We start from the raw sequence: 24,838 nt of genomic DNA on the forward strand, positions 1-24,838 counted from the left end.
TGTGGTGGCAAACCAAGCAGGAAGAAGGAATTCTTACTCTACAGATGATGTTAATCAGAGTAAGCCCTTGTGTGGACTAGCTATTATGTGTGACTTTATATTGCTTCAGTAAAACTGGTGAACTTCTTTATTTTCATCTTTTATCGGTTAGAAGCAGGTTTAAAGTAATGTGAAATAAGCCACTGTGGAACTGACTCTAGGGTTTCTGTAAAGGAGACACAGCTATTCCAGTTAAGCTGGTGCAAAATTTAGACAAGGTGTGATCTTTGTTAGTTGCCTCCTGAGGCTGTCTATGTGTTAAAAACAGCAGCTGGGAGGTGGTGAAGAAACTGCCAAAGTCCCACTGTAACTGATGCAAGAAGACTTGAAAGCAGGGCATTTAAAGAAGAGGCAGAAATAGAGGGGATGTGTGTAGAAAAGGCAAGCAAAGATACCCCTGCATAAAGTTAGTCCTCTGTCCTCCCTCACCTTTTTTTAACTGCCCCATACAAATGAAATGGGGGGTGGAGGGAAGAAAAAAATAAAATTAGGGGGAGGGGAGGAAGAAACAGTGGTCACAGAAAGGATGACCTGGTGGGCAGGATATCCATGGCATGAGGAGTGGGGATAGGGCTCAGTTCTTTCATGTGTCTTCCTGCAGCAGTGAGGAGGCACCAGCAGAAGATGGATGAAGCTGGGTGCAGAGGGAAAAAAATGGACTTTCACACAAGCAGTGGAAGATCAGTGTAAATCTGTTGCCAAAGGATATTTCGGATGATAAAGGTTTACGAGAACTCATGGTGAGACTGGATAAATACCTGGGATAGGAATTCACCGAGGTCTACTAAGTACACAGAAATTACATTGCTCTGAGGAAATGTTCCAAACTCAATGCAGCTGGAGGCTGGCAGGATAACTGAGAGAAGGCTTTCCTTGAGCTTGTCCTTCCTCAGTTGACCACTTGAAACCATTGCTGAAAGCAAGCTGTTCGGCTAGTTGAACTCATGGCCACAAGAGAGAAAAGACCAAGTCACCAGAGGCAGAAAGAAATCTGCATGCTTTCAACTCTAATGCGTCTTAAATGCTGTTTTCCAGTTGGATGTTTTGAGGAGAGATACTCAGGCACACTGAGTGCTCACAAGACAAATAGTCCAATCAGAGTCCCCTGTGGCACAACTGCCAAGCAAACATAAAGAAACTTACAGCTATTCCTGAGTAAAACCAACTGCAAAGTGGAGTGGAGCGATGAACTCCCTGTTTGTTTCCACATGTTTTTGCACGTAAACATTGTTCCCATGTTATCTGAAAGATCTTGGCAGCGACATAGCCAACTGAGTGCCTCCAACCCAGCTCTGCCTTTGACCACTATCAGTGTTTGTGTTCCTGTTTAAATAAGATAATGGAGGTGGGGGTCGACAGAGCAGAGCTGGGTAGAAATTCTCATCCTGGTATTTTACCAGAAGTAAGAACGGTGGGGTTGATTTGTTTGTTTGTCTTCCCCCCTCCTCCCCCCACACCCCCAGCGAAGCTTGTTTAGAAATTCTAGAATGTCTCTCCTTTTTAAAATCCTTTGCACTGGAAAAATAAAAGTTATTGCAAAGCAAAATCCATGGAAAGACCAAGGAAGGGGGAAGGGGAGGGGAGTGTTGAAAAATCTCCTCTCCAGAGGTTAAACCTTTCCTCCCCTGCTAGGTGGTTTCTTTTGTTTTTCCTCTGCTTTGCCTTTGTTTGTGGCTTTCTCCCACTTGGCTCCGACAGAACTCGCTGCGTTTCTCGCTCACACAATCAGTCAGGCCGTCCCTAGGTTCACTCTGAGGATCTGTAAAGTTTTCCGAGCCGAAGGGAGTCGCATTTACAGCCTGTGTGGGGGTGGCGAGGAGAGAGTAGGGGTATCAGCACAACAGGGGCTCTGCCTCCGAGCCGCGGTGCCGCTCAGTTCTGCTGAGCACTTGCAGGCTGTGTAATTAACCGGGGGAGGCAGTGAATTAAATCTTTGTAAAGCCCACCGAGTGTGTGTGTGTAGGGGGGGGGGGTTCTTCCGAGCTCTTTTCCAACCGGTCTCAGGCGGCTGGGATAACCTCAGGCACAGCAGCTACGGCGGCGAGCGAGAAGCGGGGAGAGCCAAGCCCCGCTCGGTGCGAGTGCTCCCGCCGGCCGATGGACAAGCTCCGCGGGGCCCGGCCGCTGAGGCTGCTGCTGCTGCTCCTGGCGTTGTTGCCTGCGCTCCGGGGACAAGGTAAGTACGGCAAGCGGCACCCAGTGCGGGCGGCGGGGGTCCCGGCGGGCTGCCTGAGGGGCGAGCAAGACCGCGGGGCGGGAGCAAACTTAGAGCGAAGGGCCACCGGGCTACCCTGCGGCTTTCACCCCTCCACACACACCTCACCCGTGCCCCTGGACGTCCCGGGCAGGCTTTACAGCGCCGCTGCCACGTTCCCGTGAGGAGAAAGGCGTGGCGAGCACCGCTCCCGAGGCTCCGGCCCGGCAGGTTGGCTGTGCTGCCCAGGGCAAGGAGTCGGTGTAACAGCCGTAGTGGGGCTGCCCAGGCGGCGGGGCCGGGCGCGGCCCGCGGAGTTCGGCAGCTCCGAAGCAGTGACGTGAGGGGCTCCGAGGCCGGCCCTGGGGAGAGGGCAGGTGTGAGCCGCCGGGCACCGGGTTGCACTCCAAAAGTGGGATGTGGGTCCGAGGGGGAGCTGAGGATTTGGCCGCAGCAGGAGGCAGTGAGGCAGGGCGCTGGCATGTCAAAGACTGAATGTGAAACGTCCGAGTGGAGCTGCGTGGTGGAGTTGCTGAGGAGGGTGAGGACCTGGGTCCTGCTGGCCTTGTCTCTATACCGTGCACGTATTTCCCTGTTCTCTTGGAACCGCATCAAAAGAGGACATTTGTTTGGTTTAAACCGGCAGAGTGTATGGAAGTGTAACTGTTAAGATATATCAGAGAAGCTGCTTTTCATGCTGTGACGGTGGGTTCATCATAGCTAGCGGCTCAGTGGCATCTGTCTGCCTGACTCTGAGGGGCTGTTCTGAGCCCAGAATGGATCATACTGCACGCCAGCAAACATTTACAAACATGTGCCCCCCCACAAGCCTAACGATGGCAGACGAAAGCCAGTGAGGTAATTTATTATTTACTATTTGGCTCTTGGATTTCCCAATTGCACAGCAGTTGTGACAGCCGTCCTTTGAAATACTTGCCTTGGACGGGGATGTTAGCCACTCCTTTTAAAGACGAGGAACAGGATAAGGAGGGACTGGAAAGCGAAGTTTAGTGCTAAAATCCAAGGATAGCTTCTACTTTCTTTCTGAGGGCAGGGTACATTTGTAGCTTTGATGCTTCACAATGAAGGGATGTAATAATATTGACTGCTGAAAACTGCTGTAAAACACTGAATCACTTCACTGTGTAATTCAGTGTATCTTTAACCTTAGCTAATTCACTCCTTTTTTTTTTTTTTTTTTTTTTTGGGGGGAAAAAAAAAAAAAAAAAAAAAAAAAAGAGAGAGAGAGAAGAAAAAGAAGAAAAAGAAGAAGAAAAAAGAGTGCACAATCACAGATTGCTGTAGATTGAGGCTCTTGTCAATAGGATTAATTTCCTCCTTTTTTTTTTTTTTTTTTTTTTTTGGTGGGGGGAAGTCATTGGATGTGTTATGTCAGGCTTTTGAATCTTACTGCAAATTATAGACAAATTTGTCCATAGAAGGTATATCAGGTCTTTATTCTCGAATAAAAATCAGAACTCTAATTTCAGTGGGAATTGCTGTGTCTTCAGAATAATAAAACATTAAATTAGATAAAGTTAGACTTAAACGTCTAAGAGCAAATGAGGGTCCTTGTTTAGGACACTACTTCTTGAAGGGAAGACTTCGAATAAAGTATTATTCGAAGATGTGGATATGCTATGGAACCTACCAGTAATTGTAATCACTGTAAGATATTTTTTTCTGCTTTCCTTCACAAGGCTATCTGAGTTTTGCAAGCAAATGAGCTGGTTACATGGCAAACTCACGTTGTTTGAGTGTTTGCTGTTTGGGGCAGAATCTGTTTTCCTCTGTGTGAGTACTATAAAGAGGCTTGGGATAAAGGCAAGGGCCTCTTTATGATGTAATTTGCCAAGTTACTTTATCAACTTATTTCTGAAATACAGCCTCCTCATAAGCTTTCTTCTTTCAGCTTTCTCGTTTGCTTTTCTCTTCTAATGAATTATCAGATAATCAGTATTTATTAATTAAAGACCTGGGGCTAAGTTCAGAGGAAATGCCCATTGCATGTGGAGATAGAATGCTTATAGGAATGTGCGTACTTGGATTTTATGATGCAACTTCATTTTAAGTTAAATATTGCACTTTTATTATAACAACTTTTGCTTATGGTATAAATTGCCATCCCTACTGAAAGAGGTGGATTAGTCACATCATTACATCCAGTCAGTGTATGAACAGTTCACGCTCTTACTGGGTCTTTGGCATGTCTTGGTATGACAGACACAGACAGTTTAACTCACTAAACATCTGGAAACGTGTCTATTCAGTGTGAGCTTATATTTTGTAATAAAAAAATGTTCCACTGAGTTTGTGGAATGAGTTTTATTTTAAGATCATGATTTTTACATGTGCTTTTATAGCAGTAAGTTTATAAGAAATATGTGGGTGGAGTAGGACTTATAAAAGGCTGGTTTTATTCTTTTTTGCTTGCTATCATAGCTACAGTCTCCCTAATCATAGAATCATAGAATGGCTTGAAGAGCATCGAGTTCCAACCCCCTAAAAATCATGTACCACCAAAAAATCTAATCCTAAAACATGAGTGCTGTCTACCTCTAAATTAGTTTTCTGTTGAATTTCTTTTTAATAAACCGTTTTCAGTCATGATGTTTTATTGCAATCAGGGGAAGAGCAAAATGTTAAACTCTTGTTTTTCATCTCTGTAATTGAAAGCAGACGTGTTGGTCAAATCCAAGACAAAAATTCATAAACTAGCTTATCAAGTTACTGCAGTGTATTTATATGATTCCTTGAGATTGCAGGCAAAATCTGATGGCAGGTCAGTGGATTTTCAAAATGTGTTTATTTATTGCTATGCACAGCCAATATTGCAAGCTTGATATCAACTCTACATGTACTGTCAATAAATAGATCTATGTCACAGAATCACAGAACTGTAGGGGTTGGAAGGGACCTCTAGAGATCATTGAGTCCAACCCCCCTGCCAAAGCAGGCTCCCTACACCATGTCACACAGGTAGGCATCCAATGTCAGTTATTCAGCAGTATTTTTGTTAGCATTTTTGAAAGCAGAAGGCGAATATAAAGGTGAATATGAATTTGTTTTCATGAACTGTGGATAGATCTGAAGATGATGGCGTGGAAATCAGTTTGATTAGCAGAATAAGAGTCTACTGTCTTCAAAGTATACTTGTAAAGAACATGAGGGGAATGAGACAGAGCAGGTCAAGAGTTGAAATCTGAACTAAAAAATCATGGTATGGGCAAGAATTTTCATAGTAGGATGAAATGGCTTAGTATGAAAAAGATAAATAAACAAAACTTTGTGAATACAAGTAGCAAAAAGTGGTGCTTGCCAGTGACAAGGAATAAGGAAAATGGATGAAGTTGAGGAAGGAAGAAATTAGCAGATAATTTTAGCCAGAATAGACAAATGTTTTTGTAAAGCACTCAGGAAATGTCAGGCCCGTGGATTAGATGAAATAGGTCAGAAGCTGGGATTTTAATAGTGAAGTCATTACATGCAACTGGAATAGTGGATGACATCACTCCAAGATAAAACGTGTAAGTGGAGGCGAAAGACTAAAATTCTGCTGAGTCAGAAGTAACTGAAAGGTTGTCCACAAAGAAGTCAGTGGAGGAGTCAAGAGGAGCAAGAGGAACATACTGCAAGAGGTCACATGAAGCCAAAAGAATATGAAGTAGAGGAAGGTCAGTAAAGATCAGTGAATAGGCCTAGGAGAACATGAAGAATTCCTGGGCGTAATATGGTTATAGTAAAATGTAGGTTGGAAACAGGAATAGTCAAAGTAATATCTACAGAGGCAGCATACTGGGTATTTTACAGTGACAGGGACACATAATAAAGGGAAAATTACAATATTAACTTGCCAGTTTATCAGACAGGATGATGATTCTTGTCCTGCTACAGTCATCTCTAGCAAGACAGTAAGACATTGCAATAAGAGTTAGTCTGAAATTATTAGTAAAAGTTGTGTTGAAATTTTTCTCTTGTTGACAATACAATAATCTTCAGTTCTCATGTTTTCCTCGGTGCACTGACACATCTTCTGCTAATGCATTTACTAAGCTCTGGAACCATGTGAATGATACCAGCACTACATCCATTTGAAACGTTACTGTTGGTCTGCTTTGAAGCTCTTAGTGCAGGCTGAGTTCCGGGCTCAGAGTACTGAGTACCTCTAATGACAAAGCTTTGGAAGAAAATCTCTAAGAGCTAGATGGCAATTTGTGGTTCAATATACATAATTTGACCAATGAGGAAAATCTCCTGTAAGACAGGTTTAGTAATGTCTCCAAGAGAACCTTTCCTAACCCACTGCAATGTAACTATATACGAAAAATGGATCTTTGTTTTCTCCGGTTCTTTCCATTTTCATTAGGTACTTGAACCTTGTCCCCTGGTGCTATGCATCTTATCCAATTTGTATCCAGACTAACTATAACAATAGTAGTAAATCAAAATCATTCATCACTGTCCATCTTAATTTTATATTTTCAGTAACCAAGCTTAAAGAGTATACCACTTAAACGGTATATAATAACGTTATTATTCTTGTTGATTCTCTGGTCAGATGAAAACAGAGAGGTTCCAATATGAAACTGACTTTGGTGCAACCATTTTACAAAAGAAGGTACAGGAATGTTAGAGCATGAATTTGTTTTAAGCTGTGAGATGTGCTGCTCAGTCATATTTTCACATACTTCCCATTTCAATTGCTTTAATTTAAATATATATGTGTTCACTTGGACTTGCTCCAAAGCTATTTGAGGTCTGTTATTTATTACAGTACATCTTGGATCATGGCCTTTATACAAATGAACAGGACTAATCATAAATAAATTATAACGTCTTATGTAAAGCTTCTCAATGACATATTCCCTGAAGATTGGAAATGAGGAATCAAGAGAGGATTAACAAAAAATATTCTTAATTGAGAAAGGAAAAAAACACTGCTTTTATTTTTAAAGTTCAGGACTGGGGAAGCAGCCTCTCTTGATATTGTTATGAACAACTAAAAAGAGGTCTGCCTAGAACTACCAAATTTTATGATTTCTTCCTGAGAGTAATGGATACAGCAAGATAATCTCACATGGGTTCCTCCATCCTTGTTATCTATGGTGTTTTGATATACATATAGGACACATTATGGTTTTCCTGGAGTCTTCTCTCATTTTTTGAGTAGGCAATTGCCTCCTTTTTTGACAGATTTTCTTAATTAGAAGTTAGGCAAAATAAAAAACAAAACAAACAACAACACCCACATTTAGTATTTACTTTCTCTGTCAGAGAAAATAAGGCATGTTACAAAAAAGCATTGCCTCCCTTATCACCAAACACATCAACTACCTCATCCCCAGCTGCCACCATCAACAATTTTAAGAGCTTCATTTTATAGACTGCAAACAGACACACCTCATAAATTGAGGTTTGGCCATATTTGAAAAATCCCCTTAATTGTGTGATGGCCACTGCTGGTGCTACCAGAGCCACATTCCCCATAAATGAGTGTTCTCCAGACCTAAGAAAATTTCCAGTAAAACGTTGGCTGTTTTAAAACCAACCACAAAACACTCTAACATACCAGGCATTTCCTTTAGGGTGCTGCTACTTTAGTTAGTATGCTAGCTGGGTTTTCTCAGTAATCTCAGCTGTTCTGAAGTAATCACACTCAGATGAGAATTCATCTGAATCTGAAACCTTTTAAGGGTGTTTGTGGATAATATCCCCTTTTTTAGCAACAGATGAACCATGAGTGATTAGTTTGTCGGTCCATAAGTTTTAAATGTGCCCTCCCTGCCTGGAAGAGAGGCCTGTTTTCACAGGTTCCCTTGGGGTAGCCTGGAACAGCAGTGGGGAAGGCCAGTAGGTGGTGAAGCCAGGCCTTGTAGGATGCAGTAGATCCACTGGTTTGTGTTTTAGTCAGGAGCGCATCTTGTCTTCAGGTTTTGTGCATGTGTTATGAAGCTCAAGCTGATATCATCGAATCATAGAATAGGTAGAGTTGAAAGGGGTCTCATAGATCATATATTTCCAAAGCCCCTGCCATGGGCAGAGCTGCTACCACTAGGTCAGGTTGTCCAGACCCCCATCCAGCCTGACCTTGAGTGTCTCCAGGGATGGAGGGTGGCTTCACCACCTTCTGAGTAAATGTTTTTTTCTTAATATTTAATTTAAATCTTGCCTCTTTTAATTTAAAATAATACCTCCTTATCGCTATCAGACTGTAAAAAGTCAGTCTCCCACCTGCTTTGAATGCTCCCCTCAAGTACCAGAAGGCCCAATGAAGTCTCCCCAGAGTCTTCTCCAGGCAGAACCAGCCCAGTTCCCTCAACTTTTCTTTATAGGGGAGGTGCTCCAGCCCTCTGATCATCTTTGTGGCCCTCCTCTGAACCCTCTCCAACAGCTCCACATCTTTCTTGAGTTGGGGGCCCCAGGCCTGAATGCAGTACTCATGTATTTGTTAGGGAAACTGTACGAGCAGTTTAATGGAAGGACTAATAATGGGTAACTGTCCAAAGGTTTACAACTTCTCCTTCCAACCCCCAGATCACTCCCTTATTTACCTCACTCATCTCCTCTTTTTTTTTTTTTTTTTTTTTTTTTTTTAGGTTGGCTGGGGAGGGAGGTGGGAGGCTGTTTGCTTGGTACTTCCCTCACAGAGCTAGAAGGTTCTTTGAGAGGGAAAGGAGGAAAAGTATCCATTTGCTTTTGCTTCTTTTCTTTAGATGTGTAAGGAAGGAAGAGCTTAATTCCAGCTTAATTCTGAAGAAATCCAGCAAATACACCATCTCAAGTTAAGGGATACTGTGCTTTCGTTTGGTGCTCCATAACTCTCAATTCAAAGTGTTTGTTTCAGGGACTTGTGAGGCCAAGTTTTCCTTTGTACATTATTTTCTTTCATCATTATTTCCTCACTGTATGCCTAATCCCTAGGTTTACCCACAAGATTGGGTGCAACAATGCAGTCTTATCCTGATAGTTTGTTACTAGCTGGACCTTTGAAATCAGCTTTCTTCCCTTGTCTAAATCTGTCTCTTTGACTGTTTGATCCCATGCGTCACCAGCCAATGTTTGCATTGCCAGAAAGAGCTATTCTACAGTTACAGTAAGGATAACCAGAAAAGTAAACCTACAAATTCCAGCCACCAGTACTTCACTGTCATCCTTGCTACAAAGGTAGCTGACTTGTCTACCTAGTATTAGCCAAGTGTCATTGTTTCATGAACAACTAGTACGGCAGAGGCAGAGCTGGCCAAGCACAGTTAGTCTGCTCTGAACCTACATCACAGTGAAGCTGCAGCCAAAGGGATACGCAGTTTCTCTGGATCCGTCAGAACAGTATAACTAAAAAGGGAGTTTGGAAGACAAAAACCATGACCCTAATTAATACACATTGTCAACCTGTCATTTTGAGGATCAAATGGTGTATAAAAGTTTGCATTTTTTATTTTTTTATTTTTTCTTCTTTATCTAGGAGTTAGATGAGCACTACCAGTAAGGGAGTTTTCTTGACAAGAAAGTTATGCTGTAAAAGTTGAAAATATTTTTTTTTTTTTTTCTAATTGGAAACTTAAACCAATGCATGTCTGTTGTAAGCAAGGGTTCCAGAAATTCAATATGATGTACTGTTGCTGAAACTTGTTGGACTGGTGCTGAGCTTTCACAGAGTCTGTCTGCTGTCTGTATCTTCATATGCTGAGAAGTGATAATCGTGTTCTGTTTTCTTGCATTCCATTAGTGCTGAGTCTCTTGCAGAGTAAATTGATGTGCTTAAAAGATTGAAAACAACTTAGTAAGAAGTTGTGACTTTGACCCCTTGACCTGGACTTATTTCCAAATCTGTACTCTACTCCATCTTGTTGTGTGTGCTGGGGGGTCGATGAATATCATGGTCACTTCACTTGTAGTGAGGAACTAGAAGGCTTGAATAGCATTAGTGTGATAAGTCCAACTGTGTTTAGGCGTAGCTTTGGTTTGATCATATGATCAGTGATAGCAGCTTTATAAGTGATCAGCACTGAGTAATGAACAGCTATCTTAATCCTGGGCCATGCATCGACTTTTCCATCAGCAGTGCAGCTGTACAGAATAACTGCTATTGTAGGTTGTTAATTAAAAAATCTGACCTTTTTTGGTCTAGTTGGAAAGCTAGTATCATGAGAATTATCCAGTCTGATTTACTCCTTACTTTGTTCCATGATTCCCAGAAGCAATGCAGGGTTTCTCATTCCAGGAATCATGCTTTTGGATAACATTCTTAAGCTTATCTTCATTTACAGAAATTATTAACTGTAGCAGCTGAATAAGCAGTTATTACATCATAGAAGTCTAAAGTTATAGAAATTTTTACTGAATTTGACCACATTTTTTGCTTTGAACTCCTTCACAGTATGGCAGTCCATCTAAGATTAGCAAAGTACTTTTTGAAAACCAACCATATGCTGCGACGTGTTTTGCCAGTGTCAGCATAATTCATAGCTGGCAGATGAATGCATCATGTGCACAAAATGTTTTAATTACTGTGACCTTTTGCCTCTTGTTATCTGGTAAGTCCCCTTCATGACAGCTTCTATAAAATTAGGGATCTGAGTTCCAGCTGTGTTCCTTCTATCCTTTTCCTTGAAGAGGACTCCTGGAACCTCTCTCAGAATACTGCATGTACCACCTTAACATCAAGATAGGGACCCCAGTTGTTATCATATTAACATGTAGAGTTTTCACAGCTCAAGTTCTCATGGCTGCCCTTCTGCACGTATTTTTTTACAGGGATAAGGTGGTGATGGAGATGCATTTGATTTTATCCAAATTAGGCTTGAATTTTCTCCTGAATCAGTCAAGTAACCTGCAAAATCTGAATGAGAAGTAAATGTTACCATCTTAACAGATCTTGGTTTTATCTTCATATCTTTGTCTCATGATATCAGATAGCCAAATGATTTCTTCAGAAGCTTACGCAATGGACCACACAGTTCATTCCTGTATATTACAACTTTCCTCCAGAGTTCTTCCTTCCAAATAAAAGTGCGTATTTTATCCGAATGCAAACAGTATCATCAGCCTTTTCCCAGAAATGTTTTGTCTCTCAGATGCCTGGGATTTCTTTGTCTGACTTGCATGTAACATTAAGCATTTGGCTAATCAGTTTTAGGGGCACCAAGTTCAGAAGAGCAGTACTGTAACGTGTATTTGATCTCAGTCATTCCAGCACAGAGGGGTGCAATGAGCTGCTCAGCTGCAGTAAAAGCCATGTAGTTATATTCAGAATAAATAAATAAGTAAATAAATAAATAAATAAATAAAAATCATCACTTTTTACATAGTAAGTGAGACTCCTTGGGATGTTGTTGCCAAGGTAGCTTCTATTGTCTGCTTTCCACTACCCCTTCTTTCCAGGTCCTCTATATAAGGAACTTCTGATTGTGAGAAGTGAGGACATGCTGCGGCTGCCCTGCACTGTTGGTTCCCTGAAGAGGACAAAGAAGGCACAGATGTCCTCAATACGAACTGCTTGCCCAAAGACTTCCAACTGGGAGCCACGTGAATATACACACGTACAGTTCAATCCACAACACTGGAAAAAATAAAGTTACAAGGCAATAAGTCTACCCTGTTTCTAAATGATCATTAGTAACTCTTGATGCCAAAAAAAAATCAGAATGAATTCCAGTGCAGTCAGGAGATGAACCTTGAGGTGTGAGACATGCGCTTTCAGAGATTTTGCAAGAATAGAGTTTTATCCATATAATACCATTTTTAATGGCGAACTGTGAAGGAAAGCTAGAGAAAATGTTTTTCGCTCTTTTATTGTTATGTATGAGAAGAATGGCCTTGAGGGTGGAGTCCTTCTTTTTTTCTGCTTGTTTTCCACTTCCCCCTGTTCTCCAGAGAGTTCTAGTAGGATCTTTGGAGGATACGAATTCTGATGTCACAAAAGAAAAAGAAAAAAAGAAGGGGATCTTGGACCACAGTTCTCCCTCAACAATCTATCTGAAAGCCTTCTTTTTCTGGACACACTTCTGCAGAGGAAGTTGCTTAGCTTGGCCTGCTTCGATTCTTGAGTTATTTGGTTGGAGTAGAGGTGTATTGCCAGAGCTGGGAGGAAGAATCTGTGTCCAGAGCCAGGGATTGTCCTTCTAGAGAGGAATTTGGCTAAAGACTCATTTGTACAAAGCCATGCAAAAGCCTGCAGCCAGCTCTGCACTTCAGTTAAATGTGTATCATTTTTCAGCATGAGTAAGATTAATTGCAGTCAACAGCACTAAAAAAATACAATTATTTGTAACACATTGTATGAAATTCAGTGCATGAAATGTTTGTTAGCAGTATACTGGCAGAGAGCACCAGACAGGATCCCCTATTCCCAAAGAAGAGATCAGACACAAATGTATGTCTTTCACCACAGGCAGATATTTATTCACAGGACAGATTTTCTCTGCGTCATTGTAAGCTGCAATTAGTTTTCAGACACTGGCATAAATTTAGGACACACTGAGGAATTCATGAGAAATATTGCCTGGACTTCAGAGTTACAGTTTTGATCAGTATTTTGGATATGCAAGTAAGACTAGAAGAATGACCTGGGTCACAAAGCTCTCTTATAAGCTAACATTAAGTGCAATTCCATTTAGAAATATAATGATTTTCTTATTACAGAGTGTTTGGCTTACTTGATCCCATCATCCTGATTGCTGTTTACCTCTGTACTATTTTTTGACAGAAACCATGTTCTTCCACAAGCTTTTAAAATAGCCTTTTGTTCTTGTTTTTGTTTGTTTGTTTTTCCAGCCTCCCCTCATATACCAGGGCTTTGATTCCTCTGACCACCCTCCCAGCCTTTCTTTACTCATTTTCCATTTTAATTTAATCTTTCCTAAAGAGGGATAGCAGAATTATCCTCAGTGGCTGAGACATTTGCACAGTAGAATTAGTAGCATCCTTAAGGGTACCTACCCTTAGATGACTGATGCATCCTAAAATCTTATCTAACCTTTTTTGCTTGGAATTGTCAGGTTATAATCACTCATCAGAAATATAGGTTATTCTCTGAAAGCAACTATGTTACTGGGGAGGATTATCTTGCTTTCAGCTGCTGTTTACTGCTCCATGAACAAAAGTTTGCCAGTTGAGGAACATGTATAAGTTCCTTCTGGTCTTTGTCAAAATAAATGTGAACATGAACAGGTTAAATAACATTTTGGCTTCTTTTAATGATTGCAACAGGTTAGAAGGTGGATCTGCAGACAGGTGGAAGAGGGCTGTAGTCCTCAAAGAGCAGGAGCAGATGGAGAATAACCTCATTACTAGAACAGGGAGAACCAGAGGAGGATGTGTGTTTCTACCAGACTCTGCAGGAAGTCATTTGTACAGCTTAAGATGGTGTTGACTGCCATTGTCACAAAGGCACTGATGGTCATGATATTTGCTCACGGGAAGCTTGGTGTCAGATCCTTCTTTGCAGAGCTGCTTTCTGGTTTGTCAGGCTCTGGTGTGCACTGGTGGAAGGATTTTATTCCACTTCAGATGCAGTACTTTGCATTTCCCTTTGTTGAATGTCATGAGGTTCCCCACTGCCTAGTTCTCCAGCTCTTGACAGTGCTCTTGACCTGACTGTTCAGTTTTCAGTCCACCTCGAACTCTTAAAACCTCTTAAAGCTTGTACGCTGTCTCCTTGTCTCTGTGGAAGTATTGGGAGACAGTGTCAAAAGCCTTAGTGAAGTAAAGGTACACAGCAGCCAGGCTGGCCACTTTTTGTAGAAGGCTTAGAGGTTGACTAAGCACATTTTTCCCTTTATAAATTCAAGCTGACTTCTTTAATCACTTTCATATCCTCCTGTTCTGAAATGGTTTCCAGAAGGATTTTCTCCTTCAGCTTCCCAGGTTGTGAGATGACACTGACAGATTTGTACTTTCCCCGATGTTTTCTCTTGCCCTTTTTGAAGATGGGGGGATGTTTTTTTCTCCCATTCTTCAGGAACTTTTATCAGACAAAGATAATCAAGAGTAGTTTCACAATGACATCAACCAGCCACCTCAGCACTCCTGGGTGCAACCCATGAGGTCAATTAGCCAAAAACAGATGAGACAAAGGTTGCATATTTGTTCTACGAGGAACTGTTCATTGTGTGGACTGCAAAATAATTAATAGGAAAATGTGACTCATGTTTTATTCCAAGTTCTGATGCACCTGCTGTGCAGTGAACTTTTGCACTTGGAATATGAAACAAACATGTAGTGATTGTCAGTTCATTAATGGTATTTAGTTTTCCTTAGTTAGAGATTTCAGCAAAAATAATGCTCTGCACAGATAATTACCTTAAGTATGCTTTTGCTCTGAGTTTGAGGGTTGGTATCAATTGGTATCCATATAATTTTTATTTTATATTTTAAGTGATTAAAACACTGCATACCTTTATTTCTCTCTATGCAATATTTTTTCATTACAGGCATATTTTTAGGTCAAACAGATTAATTGGATGATAACCTCAGGAAGAAAGAACAACAGTTCTGTAAATTACTTTATAATGAGAGTCACTCATCTTTCGTGTCACTTAGTTATTTGACTTATCCTGTTTTCTTCTGTATTTTGATGGTTCCTTATGACTACTGCCACTTGTGATAATAAAGAAGTGCAATGGGACATATCTCTTTACATGCAATCTCTGCCTGAACTGTTTTCTGCTGGAGTATCAGTCCTTGGTCTGTGTCTTTATTTGGAAGGATAAAGGAAACTGTAGGTTACTTCACAGATGAAGAAGTACCTTGGGCTTATTGCAAGGTGTTGATGGATATCTCATTGGGCCCCGGCTGCCTTTCTGGATAGGTGCACTGTTCTATGCATAGATTAGGGAGGGAAAATGAACTATCCTTCTTTCTTTACACTCACAGTTACAGTAATATTTATTAAGATTATAAGATTATAATATGTTTCTTTTCTCATTTCTGCAGATCTTTCGATGGAAGAATGCTGTGACAAGGGTGTTGAGTGGGCAAACGCAAACAGAATATGTACTTCTCTACCATTAATTTCTGAGTCCAGAGAATGCAGGTATATTATACATTACATGAAAATGTGAACTCTAGTATAAAACCATGGAAATGGCAGGTATGAAAGCTGATTATAAAGTGAAAAATCTAGCTCTTACATCAGAGTTTTTTATATCTGTGTTTTCAATCCTTGAAGAAACCTGAGGACTTAACTTCTACTAAGTCTTTTAAATTTCAGCTGCTGTTTTAGTGCAGAGTAACCCTGCTCTACTCTGTTCATTGTGCACTGTATCCATTAGAAGGTTTTCCACTGATATCTGCTCACAGGGCTTGAACTTAACCTATAGTCAGTGTATTTCAGCATGGCTTTACTGATGTCAGCAGAGCATCTTCACCTTATGCTGACTGAAAATTTTTGAGTAGATGTTTTTGAAGAAACAGCAGATCATGTACATGAATAGTATATAGACTGTGTACATATGTATGTATTTAAGACAGTCTATTAAAACTGCCTGTTCTTTATGATGCCACACAGATAATTGTCTGCAGCTTGGAATTATATTTCTTGATGGGGGAGCTTTAAGCTTCAGTCAGCTTTAAACTTCAGTTACCTAGAGCATATGACTTCTGTCAAATATATTCTATTGTGTAGAATAGTAACTTCACTTAGTAAATACATTTCCTAATTCAAATTAGACTTTATATGATACTGATTTATTTTTTGCATCTAGCAAATGAAATAATAAAGTCAAACCTAAAAATTAGTTGCACAGTAGTATTTTGGTAATACTGAATGTCTTATATGATTGGAGGCACACATATTTTTCCTCTCAGTTTATGTTGTATTTGCCATTAAATACACTCATTACATTTTATTTGTGAAGCTAACAGTTTGTGGTTGGTAATTTGAGGGATAGCTTCGTAGACAATTTTATACACATTACATTGCCTCCTCTGTCTTCCCAAGTGGATTGCAAAATGATTTAACTTCAGTAACTGTAGCAGAGTTGGATTGATCTTTGTTATGGAAAGAATGTTTCTCACAGTCCAGTCTGTTCATGTTTTCTGACTTCTGCATTTGTATTGGCATTGAAAGCAGTCTCTTAGGCAGAAGAATTGACAGATAGGACTTAAATCCCGGTTTAGAAAATGCTTGAAGAATCAGAAGAGTTACAGACAAAACATGAGGGAAAAACAGGAAACCAAGTTGATTGAACAATCAGGCATCAAGAATCTCTATGATTATCATTTAATTACTCTGATGAGTGATTCTGCTGTAAATGCAATTCATTTTCAAAGAGTGCCATTTTAAAGAGTCTTTAGGACTTCACAGGAAAACTCGAAAAGCTTATTAATACTTTGCCTAACTTTTGTGTATAATTGGCACAATAAGTAAATTATAGTGATGTGATAGTAAATCAGAACTGGGTAAACTCGCATATTCTGTGAGAAGTATGAGTGCTCATCAGACAAAAATAGAAGTGGATAAATTCACTTGCATCTATTCATGGCTGTGGCATAAATAAACGTAACTTCCCTTGAAGCTTGGCTCCACACTGAGAAATGGCTAAGTAAAACTGGCACTCTTTACTTTCTTATTTTACTCCAGTTATGGTTGCAGACTGGCATATCTGTGAAAAACACAGGAGTCACTTTATTATGCCATTTCAGACACAAAAGTAAGAGCCAAATTCTGCTCTTCTTTATTAGTGTAACTGAAGCCAGAATGAATGAAGAGGGAACATGATTCCCTTTGCAAGCACGCTTGGATAACAACACTGATTCAGCATATACATTCCTTTTGCACAGAGATGTGAGCAAAACCAAAACCAGATTCATTACATTTGCTGACATCTAGGCAGGGAGAATATGGCACAGGATATCTTATTGGTTACAGATTTCAAAAAGAGCTTCAGATTTCAAAGCTTGCTTTCTATTTAGACACATACGCAACAGGAGCTGCTGGGGGCCAGTCTGTCTGATGTCTGCCATTTACTTAGTTGTTTAAAGCACTGCTGGGACCTTCTGACTATTTAGTGCATCGTGATGTTGAACAAACAGTCTATAAAGCCCCTTGTTGAAAAAGTCATGACCTCCTGTGTGTAGGATCCATTAATACATTATGCCAGAGGGTGCTTGGTTTGTCCCACATGTGCAGAACAGTTCCATGTTTACTAATTGTATGAGGAGTAAGCTGCCTTATTGAATTACAGTGCACCAACTTGACCTTTTTTTCAGTCACATAAAGCACATTCATAGGAATCCAGGAGGATTTCCATGCAACCAAGCAGATAGCTGTGGACTTCACTATCTCTAGGATTCATCCCTTGAAGTCCCTTGTGGTCACTGAGGGACTTGCCATCTGTGTGGGTGTCACTGATTATGGGCAGTTTATACTGCAGGTTTACATCTACACTAAAGGTGTGCTAGATGAAGTTCACATGAATTCCTTAAATCTACTTGTTACTTGGTTGCATTTAGCTTGAAACACAGCTCCTAGCCTGAAGTCAAAACCTGTCTACAATCATTTGTTGTGGTGTCTTGTCTACAAATTAGTATAACTCCTCATATTATCATTCTTTAAAATGATAGGGTTTTTGTTTGTTTTGTCTTTGTTTGTTTGTTTGTTTGTTTTGTGTGCACTCATGAGTCAAAAAAGGTGAATGTAAGGTTTCGATGAATGATGAATTTGGCTGTCATAACAGCAGCTTTTTGCCCATTCATCCATTTTCCTGTAATGTGGTCAAACTCACAGCAGCTGGAAACAGCTGCCATTTAATTAATTAATTTATTTTGGAACTCAACCTGACCAATAAATCTTCCTTACAAAATGTAGAGTTTCCCCTGCTCAGAACTCTTTGCAAATGAATGTAATTCCTGCTCCAGAAATAGCATATCTTTGTATGACAATTGCTTACCCTTAGCATTGCAAAAAGTCTTTTTGGAATTACATTTGGAACAACATTATTCATAATCAGTTTTGCAAGAATGCACTAAAAAAAAAAGATGCACAGCACTCTGCTAGCTGCTGTGCACAGAGCAAAAAGGTGATCCATGTTCCCAAGCAGAGACCAGCAGCAGCACTTCAACTCAGACCCAAATAGGAACACAAGGAAGTAATAAGACATGACTGTTTGGAGTGATAGGAACCAGATGTTTAAGTGCGGGTAGATGGCTGTTGATTTATGCCATTGTAATCCTGGAAGAGCCTGAGACTTCAGGCATCAAAATCGTGACAGTTTTGTGTCTGAAAAAGCTGTTTACTTCTTGAGAAAATTTCTTATTTGTCATCTCTTTTCTGTAGCTTGCTAAGTGTGCCTCGGTCATTTTTGCTTTGCAGTCACATTGATAGAAGAACAATGCTGTGCTGTCAGAATTGTATTGCCACTCTTGTAGGATGATTTGCTTACTTCATCATGTAAATAAAGGCAGAATCAGTCCTTTCTCTGCCACAAAGTTATCAGTATCGTTTATCTACATAATGCATGGCATCAGTATAAATTTACCTCTTTCTTCTGAGAAAATTTTTATTAAGTAAATTACAAAGTTTAGATATGGACTGCAGCTGAGTAATTTTGAGGCTTGTTAATTCAATAAGTTTTCAGTCCCTTTCTAACCTGCAACATATGATCAAACATACGTATTTTAATTGTTGTCCAACTCTTTAATTACACCTGCCATGTATCATTCATTATACCAGATCTTGCTCTTACTTGTGTAGCATTTTAAACTTTTGCTGTAAGGATGAAGGGTGGAAGATTCAGCTTGCATTTGTAAAATAATTATAGAGTGGGATCATTCCGTTTTTAAATCAGTTTGGTTTACTTTTAAAATCTTTTTTCAAAGGCCTTTCATTATGCAAGCACAGTTTAGCACCTACATAGTCTGGAGGCTAACAGGCAGGAGAGATGGAGACATTAATGAAGAATTTTATTTTTTTTTTTGCCTAAGTGAAGGAGACAATAAATAAATTGTTTTCAACGCAAAGTTATAATTTTTTTATGGAAAGAAAAATAAGTAACTCGGAAATCTACACTGGTTTAGGTGTATATCTTCTAATTAAAATCTTACCTCTTTTAACTTGAAATCATTCCTCCTTCTCCTGTCACTATCAGACTGTGTAAAAAGTCAGTCTTCCTCCAGCTTTTAAGCTCTCCTCAAATACTGAAGTCTTCTCCCCAGAGCCTTCTCTTTTCCAAGCTGAACCAGCCCAGTTCTCTCAACCTGTCTTCGCAGGAGAGGTACTTTTGCTCTCTGATCATCTTCGTAGCTTCCTCTGGACCAGCTCCAACAGTTCTGCATAGTTCTTTTACTGAGCGCCCAAAACCTAGATGCAGTACTCAGTCCAGGTCATGCCTCATGGAGGTGGAATAGAAGGGGACAATCACTGGCCTGTCCCTGCTGGCCAGCCTTCTTTTGATGCAACCCAGTGTACAGTTGGCTTTCTAAGCTACAAGCACAAACTGCATGCTCAAGTCCAGCTTTTCATCCACCAGGACCCATAAATCCTTCTTGCCAGGGCTCCTGACTGGGTGAATTCTTCTCTTACGGATGGCATTCCTTCCTTCTGTTGTGTCAACTGCACCACACATCTTGGTGTAATATGCAAACTTGCTGAGGATGTGCTCAATCCCCCTGCCTGTGTCACTGATGAAGATGCTGAAGAGCACCAGTCCCAAGACAGACTCCTGGAGAACACCACTTGTAACTGGCCTCCACCTGAACATAGAGCCACCCAACCAATTCTTTATTCACCAAATAGTCCAGCTTTCAAATCCACATCTCTCCAATTTAGAGAAGAATTTATTTTGTGCGCAACCATGTCAAAGGCCTTGCAGAAGTCCACATAGATGTCATCAGCAACCCTACCTTTGTCCACTGATTCTCCATCCTAGAAGGCCTCCAGACTGGTCTGGAATGATCTCCCCTTGGTAAGAGGGAGACATGCTGGCTGTCTCAGATCAACTCTTCATCATGTGTTTGCTTTAATGTTGCTTCCAGGAGGAGCTGCCCCCTTATTTCCCCAGGCACAGAGGTGAGGCTTAACAGCCCATAGTGCCCTAGGTATTCCTTTCTCCCATCTTGAAAATGAGAGTGATATTTTCTATTTTCCACTCACCAGAGACTTCACCTGGAAGCTCTGATTTTTTAAGTATGATGAAAAGTGGCTTGGCAACCACATCAACCAGTTCATTCAGGACCCTGTTATGTGTGTAATCTGCCCCATAGACTGGTACACATTTGGTCTCATGAGGCAATTTCAGACTTGCTGTGCTCCTACAGTAGGAGGGATTTTTCTCCCCCAAACCTGACCTAAAGGTTCAGGGTCATGAGAAGTTTGGGAATCCTGACAGCCAGCCTTCTCCATGTCTGTTGTAGCCAGTTTTCGCTCATTTATCAGAGCGGGTACATTGTCTTTTCCTGTCTCTTCTGATCAATGTCTCTAAAGAAGCCCTTGTTATTTTTCACATCCTTTGCCAGTTTTTTTTTTTTCCTCCTGTACCTTGGCTTTCCTGATACCCTCTCTGCATGTTCCTACATTCTTCCTAGGCCACCCATCTCTGCTTCCTCTGCTTATGCTTTACCTACATGTGCTCCTGATCCCTTCAGCATCAGTATAATTTCTTAACTTCAGTTATAATCTAATTACCTTATAATGGAATAAATTGAATTTTAAATGAACATCTGCAACAGAGAATAAGTATTTTCTGAAGATCTGATTCACATCTGTCTGTTAGTGATCCATGAATAAAATGCATCTTTCGGAGACTAGAATATACATGATTTTATCTGTAATATCCTGAGTGAATATCAGTTACGATACCACATCGTCCTAGATGTCCCATATATAATGTTTTCCATCCTAGCAAGATTTCAGCCATATCGTAAGTGCATATTATAAGAATTTAATTCAGTAAAGTTTGTTTATGCTGTATAACTGAAAATCAGAATAAAGCAGATGAGGAAGAAGTAGCTTTTTTAACTACCAGGAGTAATTAAACACAAAACAAAGGAAAACAACCAAAACCAAAACCAGGAAAGTATTTCGCTTATTTCTTTTTTCAGAAATAGTACACAGGATAAGTTATTTTTTTACTTGCACAGACACAAATCTGAATGTCCTACTAACCACTAGAGTTGGTTCCTTTACTGTGAAGTAGAAAGTGAGTACAGATCACATTTGGGTCTAAGCTAGGGGAATACATAGCTTAGCAAAGGTAAGGAGAGAGAATCTTCATCTCAAAAGTCTTGAGTCTAAATTGCTTCTGGTGACATGCTGTAGACACCAAAGAATGGCTTTGGTTGGGAGGGACCTTAAGGATCATGTAGTTCCAGCTCCCTCACCACCAGTGTGGGAAGTGGAGAGCAAGGGAAAAAGGCTGGTCAGCCGGACTGAGCAAATCAAGATTAAGACCATTAATGTACAATTTTTGGTAGCATTATTCTTTGCCATCTTTCAAGGGTTTCTGCCTCTGTTACAGCCACACAAGTGTTTACAGTCTCAAGCAATATTTGTGACCAGTGTAGCTTCACTGTAGGATTCAGGCAATTAAGTGTAATTTTATTGTTGTTCTGAGAATGAACAACTGGTATTTTAATCTAGTATTTCCATTCAATTGGAAATTCCTTGTTACAGTTGGGGTGGGCCACATGACTTACGAATACAGCTGTGGGAAAAACTTTGAGAAACTGTTTTGTTTTGGTTGCAATTGCCAATTTGTCAGGGATTTCAAAGAGATGTCTTGTATTTGAAAAAGAAAAGAAAAGGAGAAAAAAAAAAAGCCACACTTGAAATCAAACAGATCTCCTGAAAAACTTCTGCTGCTTGTTTATTTGTTTGTTTGTCTGCGGCCAACATCTCTATATCCTCAACAGGACTAAAAGGATCTGTAAAGTCTCAGCTCCCCAACATTTAGGCCTGAAGCTCAGGTTTTACAGGCCTGCAGAGCCCTGACAGGCAGACCACCTCGGAGCTGGGCTGGGACTGGAAATTCTGCATCAGAGGGAATCGCAGCAACAAAAAAAGCTGCATGTTCTTCCCAGACTGGAACTAAATCAAATATCAAAAACTTCATATATTCTGCCAATAAAGTTACCGTACTGGGCATAACTTCTAGCTATGACTTTAGAATCTATTTTTGAATCATTTGTTTATGAAGTTTGCCTGACTTCTGTTCCTATGCCTTGAAATTCCATATATGTTTTTGTCAATGTGAGAACTGCACTGTCAGACCAATACAAAACCCAATATATAAGAATTTGAAATCTCCAGGATCATAGCTTGATATCCTTGCCTCACCAGCATGCACAACAAAGCAGTCTAAGCACCATATTAATATTAATGTATTCAATGTCATCAGTCTGTAAGATATGCAGAACTTTCCACGCTGTATATTTCTTGTAGATCTTCAGCATAACTGGGTATGACTTTTAAGTGCTTCTGTTGGACTGGGAATAAAATTAATTTAGCAGCTTGGATTACTTTGGGAAAGTTTCCTTTCCCCTTAGAAACTCCTGCAACGGTATTCTCAGTGAATGGTGAATGGCATTATCAGAAAGCAGACGTTTATGTTTGTATCTTGTGTTTCTATCTTTTGTGTAGTCTGATTTACTTACCTGCTTTTTTTTTTTTTTTTTTTTTTTTTCCCCCCTGTTCCCTGCTGTTTGTTATAGGAGATGATAGTGGTGGGAGGGCATTAAGCCTTAAGCTCTATTGACAATGCTAGCCCATAAAACAGAGTTGTATGTTAGAGGAGTGGTGAGAGCAGAGCGGACCTGTCTCCTTGGGTGGGTGACAGATGCATAAGAATTTAAAGCGTTCTTGCTCAGAATTTTTCAACAGGAACAAGGAGACATTTTTATTTAATTAATTCAATGAAATGGAGAGGAAATGATTTTATGAGCAGCAGAACTAACAAAACTGAGTTTCCTTCTTCATTGCCTTTCTTCTCCTCTTTATTGCAGTGCACTTTTTTCTCACTGTCCTCAGTATCTTCAGTCCATGCCATATTTCCATTTCTTCCCCAGAGTGACACTCTGAGCCTCCTTCAGTGTGTTGGACTGTTTGAACAAGGGTCAGCAAATGCTAGTATCAATTGGCCATAGGATTGTGGACTTTTAGTGTCCAGAGCCTGACTTTCCTTTTCTATTAGTGGGAGGTGCTGACTGGATTCTTATCATTCTCTGTTTAGCCACCAGCTGTGATAATGCTTACCAGATTGCAGTGTCCTAGTGTACTGTGGCAAATGTTGTTGAAGTTATGCATTTACTTCAAAAACCTTTGTAAGAAACTGCAGGGTAGACAGAGAGTTTAATTGTATTATACGCATCACCTTAACTATTAAACAAGTGACCTAGATATTCTAGGTTCTGCCTAAACAATATTTTCACTCCATGAAATTTCACAAATGTCCACAGGAACCTCTTTCCATGTGATTAGTACAAGTGCTAATTGCCAAACCAAGCTGCACTATCTGTTCTTGACTTACATGTGACATTCTTCTCCCATTGCTTCCATGCTCTTGTCAGCATGACTCAGGTGCAGTGCTGTCGCAGCAAGCTGGAGGAGCACTACTGTTCAGATGGGATTGAATTTGCCAACGTGCGTGAGGAGTGTGACTCACACATTGGTGAAAATTCCACCTGTGAAGCTGAATACTTTAAGGTGAGATATCAGAGCTACTCCTGTTCATCTGTTCAGAAAATTGTACTAACTAGATTAGTATTAAGGTTGATCCCACAGGTCATTGTACTCAGTTCTGATGCACATAAACAGTTCTTCCCCACCTACGCCTCTTGTCTCAGTTAAGACATTAAGCTTTGTGTGTCTTTGAGAGAACAGTCCCTCTTTGAGTGAAGCAGTCTACTTAATTATATTTTAGTGAAGACAGATGGTAAATTCAAAAGGGTGGAAAGTCTCAAATGGATAATTGGCTAGGAAATTACTTTTGCATCAACACAGTGTAGGAAGGGATGGGTAAGAAACTCAGGCTCATTTCAGACTTCAGCTTTCATTAGAGTTTTATTGTCTAAGATGGTGGTCCTAGGGCTAGGACTGAAGTAAATCCTCACAGCACACTTTGTAATTCTTTAGTTAGCTGACTTTGATTTCCAATTTAACTGAGACATCTGTGAGCTTGTAATAACAATATTTGATGCTAGAATGAAAATGCCCATCAGTTGCATCTTTAATTATGTGTTCTATCCTCCACCTTTATTACTAGTGTCTTTATCTCTCCTTTTTTTTTTTTTTTTTGTAAACAATATGTCTGTGACCTTGACCACAACCTTGACCATGACTCAGTCATGGACAGTCTGGTCCTATAATAGATTTCAGTCAGTGGTGATGAAGATATGGTGATTTTATTACTTCATACTACTCGAAAATGCTGGATGTTTTGGTACCGTAGAATCATTGAATCATCAAGGTTGTGAAAGACGTCCAAGATCATCCAGTCCTATTGTGCACTTACCACTCACTAAACCATGTTCCTTAGTACAACATCTAAATATTTCATGAACACCTCCTGGGACAGTGACTCAACTACTTGGGGCAGCCCATTCCAGTGCCTGACCACTCTTTGTGAGCAGAAGTTTTTCCTAATTCCCAACCTGAACCACCTCTGGTACAAC

General features: G+C 40.2%; 1 protein-coding gene across 4 annotated transcripts in view; it reads left to right on the forward strand.

Moving 5' to 3' along the window:
• The first annotated feature begins 1,622 nt into the window (after positions 1-1,622).
• FBLN1 (fibulin 1) overlaps positions 1,623-24,838 on the forward strand; it is an 80,977-nt gene continuing 57,761 nt past the window's right edge. For 2 of the 4 annotated variants that reach the window (XM_015870504.1, XM_015870512.1), the window contains exons 1-3: positions 1,623-2,215; positions 15,167-15,266; positions 23,735-23,870. In XM_015870504.1, the coding sequence (XP_015725990.1) occupies positions 2,137-2,215; positions 15,167-15,266; positions 23,735-23,870 (315 nt within the window). In that variant the 5' untranslated portion in view covers positions 1,623-2,136. Of the gene's footprint in view, positions 2,216-2,754; positions 2,775-2,818; positions 3,092-15,166; positions 15,267-23,734; positions 23,871-24,838 lie in introns of those variants that run through there. The other 2 variants (XM_032446525.1, XM_032446523.1) reach the window with 2 other exon arrangements.

This window comes from Coturnix japonica, chromosome 1 (assembly GCF_001577835.2).
Source record: "Coturnix japonica isolate 7356 chromosome 1, Coturnix japonica 2.1, whole genome shotgun sequence".
Classification (NCBI taxonomy): Eukaryota; Metazoa; Chordata; class Aves; order Galliformes; family Phasianidae; genus Coturnix; species Coturnix japonica.